The sequence below is a fragment of the Kwoniella shivajii genome, chromosome 9 (assembly GCF_035658355.1).
Source record: "Kwoniella shivajii chromosome 9, complete sequence".
Classification (NCBI taxonomy): domain Eukaryota; kingdom Fungi; phylum Basidiomycota; class Tremellomycetes; order Tremellales; family Cryptococcaceae; genus Kwoniella; species Kwoniella shivajii.
This window is the reverse complement of record NC_085916.1, coordinates 687834-700033: the sequence shown is the minus strand read 5'-3', so window position 1 is coordinate 700033 and position 12200 is coordinate 687834. Positions and strand designations below refer to the sequence as shown.

Genomic DNA, 12200 nt, shown 5'->3' with positions numbered 1-12200 from the left:
TGATTTGTTCTAGAAGCTGACATACCTCTTTCTTAGTCTGTTGCATTTCGTGCTCCGCCTACTGCTCGGCCGTCATTACTTGGACTAGACAAATTAGCAGCTGAAAAACGAGCCGCCGCTGCTGCTTTAGAAGGACGAAGTGAGCCGCCCAGCAAGCGAGCCAAAAAGGAGATAGACGAAGATCAAGATGGAAACCCAGCTGCTGGTGGTGTATTCAAGGGTAAGCTTTTTTTTTTTGCAAACTTTTGGATTTACTGACAGGTGTATAGTCCCTTCCATACCGGTTAAACGAGAAAACGCACGAATACGTCCGGATGAGACACCCAGTCGGGGACCGGGACTTTCAGATGATGCGAAGAAAAAGTTAGACGCCTATAGGAATAGGAGGAATGCTCCGTCTTCATCGATCACCGTGTCGTCATCGGAAAAAGAAAGCAAAGATAGACATCAAGGTATTGACGATTTCCAATCTAGGCTCAATAGAGGGTCTTATCGCGATGGACCACACAGAGATCGACGAGGAGGAGAACGTGAACAAAAAAGGCGAGATGACATGGATAGAAGAGATGAGCGTGATAGAAGAACCGATCGTTCAGGGGGTCAAAGCTGGGGTGCAGCGCCTACACCTCGCACGTCAAGAAGCGAAAGAGATTTAGATGGGGGTAGTATGCGTGTGCCCAATCGAGGATGGGATGAAACTCCTCGTAATGGTAGAGGTGCTGGAGGATGGGGTAAAGCTGAAAGTTCAAGGAAGCCTCAAAGCTGGGATCAAACTCCCAGGTCGGGAAGAAAAGGTTCTCCCGAAGGTGGAGGCTTGGATCTTGATGCTAAAGAATGGGAGGAAGAACAAGTAAGATTGGATAGAGATTGGTACAGCTATGACGATGAAGGCGCAGTAGTAAGTCTTCGGTTCTTTGCCTGGAAAGGTCTAAAAGTAAATCGCTTACATGGTGATAGGCGCCGGACGAAGAACATAACCCTTTCTCACAGTGGGAAAACCTCGAAAGAGAAAAAGAGAAAGAATTAGAAGCGAAGGCTGCTAAACGACAAACAGCTCGACAAGCTCAATTCGTATGTTCTGCCTGCACTTATTTAAAGGCGGAGACCTGGCAAAGCTGACATCTCTCAGAACGCGGATAATGACCTATGGGAAACCAATCGAATGCAGACATCCGGAGTGATGCAGCGTGGAGGTGTAGATATGGATTTTGAGGATGACTCAGATTCGAAGGTGCATGTATTAGTCCATGATCTGAAACCGCCATTCTTGGATGGGACAGTAGCATACACGAGACAACTAGAACCTATAAATCCCGTCAAAGATGGTACGAGTGATATGGCTCAGTTTTCAAAGAAGGGAAGTCTGTTAGTGAGAGAAAGAAGAGAGCGTCAAGAGAGGGAAAAGGTGAGTTTGCTCGCAATTGCATTATTCACTACGCTAACGACCGGTCTCAGGCTGCCGCCAAAGCTGCTTCTATAGCTGGAACGACATTGGGTAATATCCTTGGTGTCCAGGATGAACCAAATTTGGGTGAAGAAGGCCAAAAGGGTGACGGGGACCACAACTACAAAGCCGACTCTCAGTTTTCAAGTCATATGCAGAAAAATGAAGGGCAATCGACTTTCGCCAAAACGCGTACTCTGCGTGAACAACGGGAGTACCTGCCGGCATTCGCTGTGAGAGAGGAGCTGATGGGCATGATTCGTGATCATCAAGGTCAGTCGTTGAACATCGCTTTTAATTTGCAAGAAGTACGAATGCTGATACAAGATTTAGTGCTCATCGTCATCGGTGAGACTGGATCGGGGAAGACTACCCAGCTTGGTCAATTCCTATACGAAGATGGGTACTGCGCGAATGGAATGATCGGTTGTACCCAACCACGTCGTGTAGCTGCCATGTCAGTAGCGAAGCGTGTCAGTGAAGAAATGGAGGTAGGTACCAGAATCAACGTGGAAGTAGAGCGAAACCAGGCTGACTGTCTGTATCAGTGCTCATTAGGCGAGACCGTTGGGTATGCTATCCGATTCGAAGATTGTACATCCAAAGACACTAAGATCAAATGTAAGCTTGCACAACTGCTATACGGAACGGAAGCTTATATATGAATACACAGTCATGACCGATGGTGTCCTGCTGCGAGAATCGTTAAATGAGGGTGATTTAGATCGATATAGCGTCATCATATTGGATGAAGCACACGAGCGATCTTTGAGTACGGATATATTGATGGGTTTGTTGAGGAAAAGTAAGTATACCTCCATGCTTCTACAGGATCGTTGTACTAAACAAGAATATCTTCATCGTGAAGTTCTGACGAGAAGACGTGATTTGAAACTCATTGTCACTTCCGCGACTATGAATTCCGAGAAGGTGAGCTGTCCGTGCCGTTCTTAAGAAAGACTGTTCTGTTGACTGTTGGCAACGCAGTTTTCCCGATTCTTCGGTAATGCCGCAACATACACCATTCCGGGACGAACTTTCCCTGTAGAAATTTTCCACTCCAAGTCACCATGTGAAGACTACGTAGACAGCGCTATCAAGCAAGTCCTTCAGATTCACCTATCGAGTCCCTCGGGGGATATACTGGTCTTCATGACTGGTCAAGAGGACATCGAGTGCACGTGTCAGGTGATTGAAGGTATGTCTCGATGACGGAAAGGTGGTGACTAGTAGCTAACGGCTTGTACAGAACGACTGGAGCAACTGGATGAACCGCCACCACTTGCTGTTCTACCTATCTATTCCCAAATGCCGGCCGATCTCCAAGCAAAGATCTTCTCGCCTACTCCCGATGGAAGAAGGAAGGTAGTCGTAGCTACTAATATCGCTGAGACATCTTTAACAGGTCAGTCTTAAGCCTCATCTTCTTGTAAACGCAAGCTGATAAACACTCTCTCATAGTTGACGGTATCCTCTATGTCGTTGATGCCGGTTACTCCAAACTGAAGGTATACAATCCTAAGGTTGGTATGGACGCCTTGCAAATCACGCCTATCAGTCAGGCCAATGCTGGTCAAAGAACCGGTCGAGCTGGACGAACGGGTGCCGGGTAAGCTTATTTACCACATACTGTACGACGGATATATGGCGCGCGGAACTGATCAGTTCTGCAGTTTCTGTTATCGGCTCTTCACTGAGACTGCCTACTTGAACGAATTATTTCCCAACAACATTCCTGAAATTCAGCGTACCAATCTTGCCAATACTGTACTTCTGCTAAAATCGTTGGGAGTCAAAAACCTGCTCGAATTCGATTTTATGGATCCGCCACCTCAAGAAAATATTTTAAACTCAATGTACCAACTTTGGTGTCTTGGTGCATTAGATAATGTTGGAGATTTGACTCCTCAGGGAAGAAAAATGTCTGATTTCCCAATGGAACCTTCACTTGCTAAAATGCTTATTGTCGCTACGGAACATCACTGTTCATCGGAGATGTTGACTATAGTATCGATGTTATCTGTCCCCTCCGTGTTTTATCGACCCCCTCAAAGAGCAGAAGAAAGTGATGCTGCCAGAGAAAAGTTTTTCGTTCCTGAATCTGATCATTTGACATTACTTCATGTCTATACTCAGTGGAAAAGTAATGGGTAAGTAAATGTTGTACGGACTTGACAGTAGGAGAAGCTGATAAGCTTACGCTAGTTATTCGGATTCATGGTGCATGAAACATTTCTTACATCCTAAACTCATGAGAAAGGCTCGTGAAGTAAGAGGTCAATTAGAGGATATCATGAAACAGCAAAAAATGGAGATCCTCTCTGTTGGCACAGATTGGGATATCGTCCGGTGAGCTGAGCTAACATATTTTGTCATATATTCTAGCTGACTTGACTGTATAGAAAATGTATCACCGCTGGATATTTCCATCAAGCTGCTAGAGTCAAGGGTATAGGAGAGTATATGAACGTGCGAACAGGAGTAAGTAGATTATCAGCAGGACAGCATGAACTCATTGCTGACATGACCAACAGCTGCCCTGTGTGTTGCATCCCACCAGTGCACTTTATGGTCTTGGTTGTGAGTTGCTCATCGATGAAGGGATTTCGCTTCTCGCTGACTGCTTGATCGCTGCAGATATGCCTGACTATGTTGTATACCATGAATGTGAGTTGGATATACTACCGACGACGTACAATTGAGCCTGGCTGACTCTCGATACAGTGGTCTTAACTTCCAAACGTAGGTCTTCACGATTTTTACATGAACTAGCTAACTTTGCGCAGAATACATGATGTGTGTCACTTCCGTGGATCCATATTGGCTGGGTAAGCTTAGATCCTCATAGGGGTGAAGACTAGAAGAGCTGACTCTTCTTGACAGCCGAGCTGGGTAGCGTCTTCTTCTCCATTCGAGAGAAGAACTTTGATGCTTTGGCAAGAGCAAAGATGAACAGAGATTTCAGTAAGAAGACCGAAATAGAAGCTGAGATGGCTAAGCAAAGGGAGGAGTAAGTCTATCCCGTAATCCTGTACCATGTCAAGGGTTTATCAGCGAGCTAATGATGGTTCCGTAGAATCGAGCGTGCCAAGGCGGAAAAGATACGACAAGAAGCCGTATCAAGAACACCAAAAATCGGTGGTTTGGGTGTAGCAGCTACACCTAGAAGTGCAGGTATAGGAGCTGGATCAAGATCTTCCGCCACTCCCAGAAGAAGAGCGGGAGGGATCTAAGTATTTGTCAACTGTAATTATATGACTATGCATCCTCGGGTCCTATTTTGTCTTATACTAACATCCTGCAATACCACTGAGAATTCGTAACCTCTTCACCAACGAATTATGACGGGAGATTTCAACCAATGCAGTTCGTTGACATGTGAACGACTGTCTCCTGAAGGATTTATACAGATTTTCCAAGATCGACTCGACGCTGACGCCCAGGCGATCCGTGTAGAATGATGACGAGTAAAGGGGTAAAGGTATTGAAGGAATTCGGAAGCGAGTATCATGTTTCGTTCCTTTGGCTCTATCGATCTTTGTACAACAGGTCAAAGGTACGTCCGAAGTCCAAATTTGATTCGACTAAATGAGTGTTGTGGACTTTTAGCTTTCGGCGCCGAGCTTCACGGGGATATATATTTAGCTGGACGTGAACACGATCGTCCTTCTTCCTTCCTCCTTCTTACTTCCTTAAACACCCTCTTCCCTCCCTGTTAACAATATTGCCTCGTCTCAACTCTCCACTCAACCAATCATATAACTCACATAACCACTGCCGACTTAGATTTGCGATCGAAGGCTGTCATACCACACATATCTTACTACTACATTTACAATCCTGCGCCCCACAATCTTGATTCTCAGCATTCATTAATACTCACGTCTATCTTCAAGATCATATTGACTAGTACTAATCACTTTACATCTCAACAAGATGCCCGTTCCCTTTTATAAGCCTTCCGAAGCGCCAGATGGTGTATTTGAAGGCGAGATGCTTCCAGTTGCTAAAGCCAACATCTTGGAGAGATTTCTACATACATGGATTACTCCCATGTTAAAGGTCGGCTATTCTCGAGCGTTACAAGTGGAAGGCGAGTCCTTACCATGTTTGGACTTGATACATTGATGACCGAAACTGATGCACGAGAAAACCATAGATCTCTGGATGCTTCCAGAGGAGGGGAAATGTGAGACGGTAAGTAAGAATTCTTCACCTAGAAGACGTTCAGATTGATCCTGATTGATCTATGCCCTAAGAACGCAGAAAGACTTCACAACCAATTCATGAGGAGAATGCCTCCATCTCGTCGTTTTATGGCTCATAATACAGAAGATGTCGCTTTCATCGTTACAGATGGAAATGATCACGAGAAAGACCTCAGTACTTCTGTTCCTCCCGTTCACCAGCCGGAGAGCTCTTCCATTCCCCAAGTTTCTTCCCAAACACCTTCAAAACCCATTCTAAAGCTGGGAGAGTCTGATCCTGAGCACTTCAAACTATACGGAGCAAAGAAAGCTGAAAAGATCGCGTATGATGAGCTTGCTATCGAAGACGGGAAGGAATACGATATGAGCCTTGGAAAAGCGATTTATTTTACTTTCTCGCGCCCGTATTGGACCGCAGTCGCGCTTTCCATTGCTGGCCGTAAGTTTCCCTTATCAATACCCATTTCATCTAGTAGCGCCTGCTTATCACTAAGTTCAGAGGGATTGCGAGTTACAGCACCTTTGATCACCAAGAGGCTGATCGAACAGATAAGCAGAGCTCATAATTTACATACCGCGCAACAAGACGGACTGTCCACTGACGGAATGGTGCCACCTAAAAGTACTGCCTATGGAATTGGATTAGCGATTGGCTTATTCTTAATGCAGTATGCGGCTAGTCTTCTATTCTTCAAGGGGGATCAAACTGAACTTGTGATGGGATCACAACTCAGAATTGCGGTATGTCTTGTCGCTCTGTCCAGCCCTTTGCGGGAAAAAGGATGACATGACCGAAAATGACCGTCATGTAGCTTGTAAACTTGATAGCGCGCAAGTCTATGTTAGTAGAATGCCAACAAAGATATTCGAGGATATCTACAGCTGATTCACTCTTTGTGACAGGCGGTTGTCGGGGAAATCACGCACGGAGATGACGAATGGTCGTCTGTTCACCTTGGTCTCTACCGATTGTGCAAACATCGTACGTTTATCTCACTGTTTGCCTGTAGATCCTTGTGGCGAGACACTGATTGGTCGTAATAGGATTGGGCAATGACAACAATGGCCAATCTTATGATAGATCCGTTGACGATAACTTCAGGTGTTGCCTTGCTCATATGGTCTCTTGGGTACTCGGCCTTAGTAGGCGTTGCAGTAAGATTATCTGTTACTGAATACGTGCTGCTGTACAACGCTTATCGTATTGTGATAGGTCCTAGCCTTAGCAGGACCGGCTCAATGTAATCAGCATCTCTCGTACTTTTCGATTCGTAGCTAACATTATTTGTCTTTGTTCCCTAGGGTATATGATCAATCTCTTCCTGGCATTTACTACGCGACAGGAACAGTATACCGATAAGAGGGTTCGGCTTCTCACTGAAATCCTAAGCAATTTCAGAGCTGTCAAAGTATATGCGTACGAACGATACTTTGGCGATAAGGTATCAGAGATCCGAAGAGAAGAAATACGCAATCTCCGTAACAAGAGTTTGCTCACAGCTACCATGACAGCGATGCTGAATGTGATCCCAACTTTGGCAGCCATTCGTGAGATTTCATCAGACGTTCCTGCCAGAAAGCGTTATCAGCTGACCACTTATGCAATGGTTTGATTTGGGTGACCTGTAGTGACATTCGTAACATATGGATTGACCGGACACGATTTGAACGCTGCTGTCATCTTCTCTGCTCTGCAATGGTTTTCAGTTATCAGAGTACCAATCAATTTACTTCCTATGACATTTGCTGCTCTTGGAGATATGGCGGTAGGACTAAGCCGTGTTGGTCGAATGCTAAAAGTGAGTCAACTACGACGAGAGGGTACCTGGTAGCTGACGAGGTTCGATGTTAGGCTGAAGAACTTGTCGATACACTTGACATCGATAAAAATACCGAATTTGGTATAGAGGTACAAGCGGATTTTCAATACGACGCATCGCCAAAATTTAAGGGTGACGTCAAAAGCAATTCCAAAATCGAGGACAGCTCTGAGAATAGGAGTGGCACGATAACAAAAAAAGACAAAGCACGAAAGAGTAGAGATGCCGATATTGAAAAGGAGAAACAGAAGAGAAGAAGGAGACTAGGACTAGCTATGGACGTGGATTCTGATGAGAAAGATCTGGATGTGCCTTTCTCTCTACATGGTGTAGATTTTAGGATACCATGAGGCAAGTGATGTTTCTGTGGAATCTGATGTGGTCGTGTGTACGCGCTGATATGCAATCACGTAGGCTCCCTTGTTTGCATCGTTGGCCGTGTCGGAACTGGAAAGTCTACTTTGCTACATGGTTTGATCAATGAAGTCAAGAAACTTCGTGGTCATGTCAAGTTTGGCGGGAGTGTCAGTTTTGGTGAGTGCTCATCCACTACGCCGACCACTAGTGGAAAACTTCAAGACGGGAACGAATGGAAATCAAGCTAAGGTTCGATGAAGTTCCTCAACAACCGTGGGTTCAGTCTGGGTCAGTTCGTGACAATATCACTTTCTCATCGAAAAGTGATGAAGTCGATCAGGAGCGGATTGACGAAGCGATCTCTTCTTGCGCATTGAGCGGAGATATAGATATGTGGGAACACGGTGATCAGTGAGTAGCACCATCCGTACCATAAGAGAGCACCGAACAAACAGTTGACACGATGGGTAGAACCAAGATTGGTGAAAAGGGGATTACTTTATCTGGTGGTCAACGACAAAGACTTTGTCTCGCTAGAGCCGCTTATGATGAATCCGAGATTGTTCTTCTTGACGATCCACTATCAGCTGTTGATGCAGGTGTTGGACATCATCTAATGGAAAATTGTATTCTCAATGGGCCTTTCTCCAATCGTACTAGAATCTTGGTTACTCATCATTTAGATGTTCTACCTAAGGCGGATTTAGTATTGGTCATGGACCGAATTGGAGACAATGAAGGTCGTATAGTTCAATATGGTACATACTCAGTGAGTTCAGCGAGATTGCATGTGGGTCAAATTGTGATTGGTATGATGAATATAGGAACTGCGAAATCAAGAGGGTATATTCTGTACTTTGATGGAAGAATTTGGTGCGATTGAAAAACGTGAAGATGAGATCAATTGTAAGGAGGATATCGACACGACAATCAAAAGCGAATCCAAAGCACCTAAAGAAGCTCCGGAAGAGGTTCTACAGTCTGCTGGAGATGACGAAGAGAGATCCTCAGTTCTCAGAGAAAAAGGTGAAGCTTCAAAAGTCTTTATTGACGAGGAAAGGATCACTGGCAATGTCACTTGGTCGACGTATCTTGCATATTTCCAAGCTCTCAATTCACCATTTTACATTATTCTTTGTGCCAGTTTTCTTTTTCTAACTCAAGCTTCAGCAGTCGGAAATTCCCTTTTCTTAGGTTTCTGGTCTGGGTCAACTATAAAAGGATTTTCCCAAGGGGACTATATGGGAGTCTATGGTGGTGAGTTCGCTAACTCTATGGAGTTTGGCGAACGCTCTTGTTCACTCGCCTGATCTGCACGCCTTCACGTTTCATAGGTCTCGGAGCTTCACAGGCAACAGCAAATGTGAGTATACGAATCATCGATAAACTTAAACGCTAAATAGACGAGGATTTCCCTTGATGTAGTTTGCAACAGTGTTCGCTATTGCATTGGCAGGTATGAGAGCTTCTTTCAATCTTTTCAATGGCGGTTGGGCAGCAGTCATGAGAAGTCCCACAACTTGGCATGACCAAACTCCTGTGAGTCCATATGAACCCTTCCATCGTCAGAAATCCTTGACTGTAGATTGGCACCTGAAAACTGAGCCTGAAACCATACGCCTTAGACTGGTCGTATCATCAGTCGACTTTCCAGCGGTAAGTTACCAGTTCAAAAAGATTTTCTGGATCGCGAAGCTAAAATCCGTGGAGCATCGTGAAATAGACGTCCGGATACTCGATGACCGTTTCACCTCCATCTGGTATCAGTTACTGAGTAACACATTGATCATCTTGGGGACTATGGGTCTTATCATTTACACTTATCCTTGGTTGGGATTGATGTTTATCCCGCTTGGATTTGCTTTTGTAAGCTTGAATGGGGCTGATGATCTGGTGACTGAAGCCGATTTCTTCTCGTATAGTATCTATGTGCAGCGTTCTATACTAGGACATCACGAGAACTGAAGCGGGTTCAATCATTGATTCGCAGTGGATGGTATACAGCGTTTAGCGAACAGGTAAGTGCAAGTAATTGTCCGCCTGCCAATCAAGCCTCACCATCGTAAACCCTCAGCTGAGGTACGTATTAGCTCTCCGGACTGGCTGTCATAAGAGCCTTTGGCCAGCAAAACAACTTTCAACGTCGACTACAGGAAGCTATCAATAGGGAACAGGTGAGCAAATTTCCACGCTCAGCTCCCTCATGATGGTTATTGATCTGCTCTCGATTAAATGCATAGCAAGCATACATTCTGACGGTGAGTGTTGAAAACTCTCCATCTCAATGGTACTCCGCTGATGTCTGAATACATCGGTTATCAATTACAGGTCACATGCCGATTGTGAGGTTCTTGCAACTTCAAAATAACGTTGTAATTCACGATTAACACAGCTGACTTCAGCTGACTTCAACCATACTGTAGCTGGCTCTCTGTGCGACTGGACTTGATGAGTCAGACAATCATCCTTGTAAGACCTTCAGAACAATGTTCATTGACCTAAATATTGATTTGAAGTGATTATATAGCTTATTGGAATTATCGGTGTGGTCAACCGAGAAACTGTTTCACCTGAGAAATTTGGTGTTGTAGGTATTTATCGACAATATCTGATTTGGCGTATTACTGATGAGCTAATTTGGTAGGTCCTCACTTATGCTCTTTCTACAGCCTACAGTAAGTCTCACTCCCTCGGTGACCTTATATATTAGCGTTTGAGGCTTGGCTAACTAAACTAACGTCATCAACGAAATCAGTCTTCACCCTTTTCGTTGGTCTTTGGGCAGAGTGTGAACAAGAAATGGTAAGTACCCAACCGCTGTCTGACAGTAAAAGGCTGAAACGTATACATTCCGTCTGCAGAATTGCGTCGAGAGGTTGAATCATTACAATACACTCTCATCCGAGGCTCCAGCTTTATTCCCCTCCGATCCAGATACCTCCGAGTGGCCTTCGAATGGGTCGTTGGTATTTAAGGATGTCAGCTTGAGATATCGTCCAGAATTACCACTAGTCTTGAAAGAGCTTAGCTTCACTATCAAAGCAGGAGAGAAAGTTGGGATCATAGGTAGAACAGGTGCTGGAAAAAGTAGTGTTGCTCAAGCTTTATTTAGGTCTGTTGAGATTGAAACTGGTTCGATCGAGGTTGATGGTGTGAATCTTAAGCAAATTGGGCTAGAGACGGTAACTATCAAGCCTTTTCAATAGTTCGATTCAAGGTAGCCCAGGTGCTGACGAATAGACCGAATGGGGGATATAACAATTCAGTTAAGATCAAGATTAGCTATAATACCTCAAGACGCTTTTCTGTTTGCGGGAACCATTCGGTAAGTTCCCTTCGCCGTTACATACCCTTTACCAAATTCCATCATTGATTTGCTTTGTATACAGTGATAATCTTGATCCATCATCATCACGCACCGACTCTGAATTGAACGACGCTTTGAACTTGATCCGAAATCATCCTAGAGTATCCAAAACGTTACGTGAGAAATTGAAGCTTGATTCAACTGTTGCTCCTGAAGGAGCTAATTTCAGCGCAGGTGAAAAACAGCTTCGTGAGTTGTCCCGGTACTCCCACCGATCTCCTCCTGCCAATGTTAATGAGCTATACGCCCTGTATGTTCCGGAGACTGTGATTGCTAATATGAATACCACTTACATCACGCGCAGTATCCATGATTAGGGCATTATCAAGGAGATGTAAAATCTTGTTACTTGACGAAGCCACTTCTTCAGTCGATCCAGAGACAGATTCTTTAATTCAAGGTATCATCCAAACTGAATTTTCAGACGTAACCGTGAGTTCCGTTGATCATACACGTATAAATATATCCTCTTTTTCGCCTGGATTCATGTCATTTGTATGATATAGCTTTTATCAATTGCACACCGCCTCCAGACAGTTGCGTACTACGACAGGATTCTAGTCCTTGATAAAGGTCAAGTTATTGAATTTGATACTCCTTTAACATTGTTTGATAATCCCAATTCCATCTTCAGAGATTTGTGTGATAAAAAGGTAAATTCCACATTGTTTCCGTCTATCCTTCTACCTACAACATTATTTGACTCTTTCTCTCATAGAGCGCCTCATTGCTGAAAGTATGATTGTGCTTTAGAACATTCGTCGAGAAGAATTGATTCGTATAAAAGAAGAAGCCACACTAATTAGACAAATCAACGGATAGGATTCACTATAGTAGTGGATTTTTGTTTACAGGGCTGACCGATCTGAGAATGATATTCCATAATCAAATGAGTCGAGTGGATGTATATGTGAGAAGTAGGTTCTGCCGCGTGTATCCATATTTGCATAGATTGACATCAATCATAAATCTCCTCTCCAATGATCACTAAAGGGTATATACTG

General features: G+C 44.2%; 1 protein-coding gene across 1 annotated transcript; it reads left to right on the top strand.

The window, feature by feature from the left end:
* Nucleotides 1–5380: 5380 nt before the first annotated feature.
* On the top strand, nucleotides 5381–12018 carry IL334_006581 (uncharacterized protein; the record flags this gene model as incomplete). The annotated part of the gene is made up of 33 exons (XM_062938280.1): nucleotides 5381–5537; nucleotides 5604–5641; nucleotides 5704–6091; nucleotides 6152–6393; nucleotides 6465–6493; nucleotides 6556–6634; nucleotides 6697–6807; nucleotides 6866–6893; nucleotides 6955–7200; nucleotides 7282–7451; nucleotides 7505–7799; nucleotides 7887–8006; nucleotides 8090–8240; nucleotides 8301–8598; nucleotides 8654–9086; nucleotides 9164–9192; nucleotides 9255–9368; nucleotides 9455–9485; nucleotides 9553–9695; nucleotides 9752–9847; nucleotides 9920–10003; nucleotides 10070–10087; nucleotides 10158–10171; nucleotides 10253–10298; nucleotides 10357–10416; nucleotides 10474–10504; nucleotides 10585–10631; nucleotides 10691–11011; nucleotides 11096–11154; nucleotides 11219–11385; nucleotides 11501–11628; nucleotides 11703–11849; nucleotides 11950–12018. The coding sequence occupies 33 exons, from the start codon at nucleotides 5381–5383 to the stop codon at nucleotides 12016–12018; spliced, it is 4389 nt and encodes a 1462-aa protein (XP_062794331.1).
* Between the last annotated feature and the right edge of the window lie 182 nt (nucleotides 12019–12200).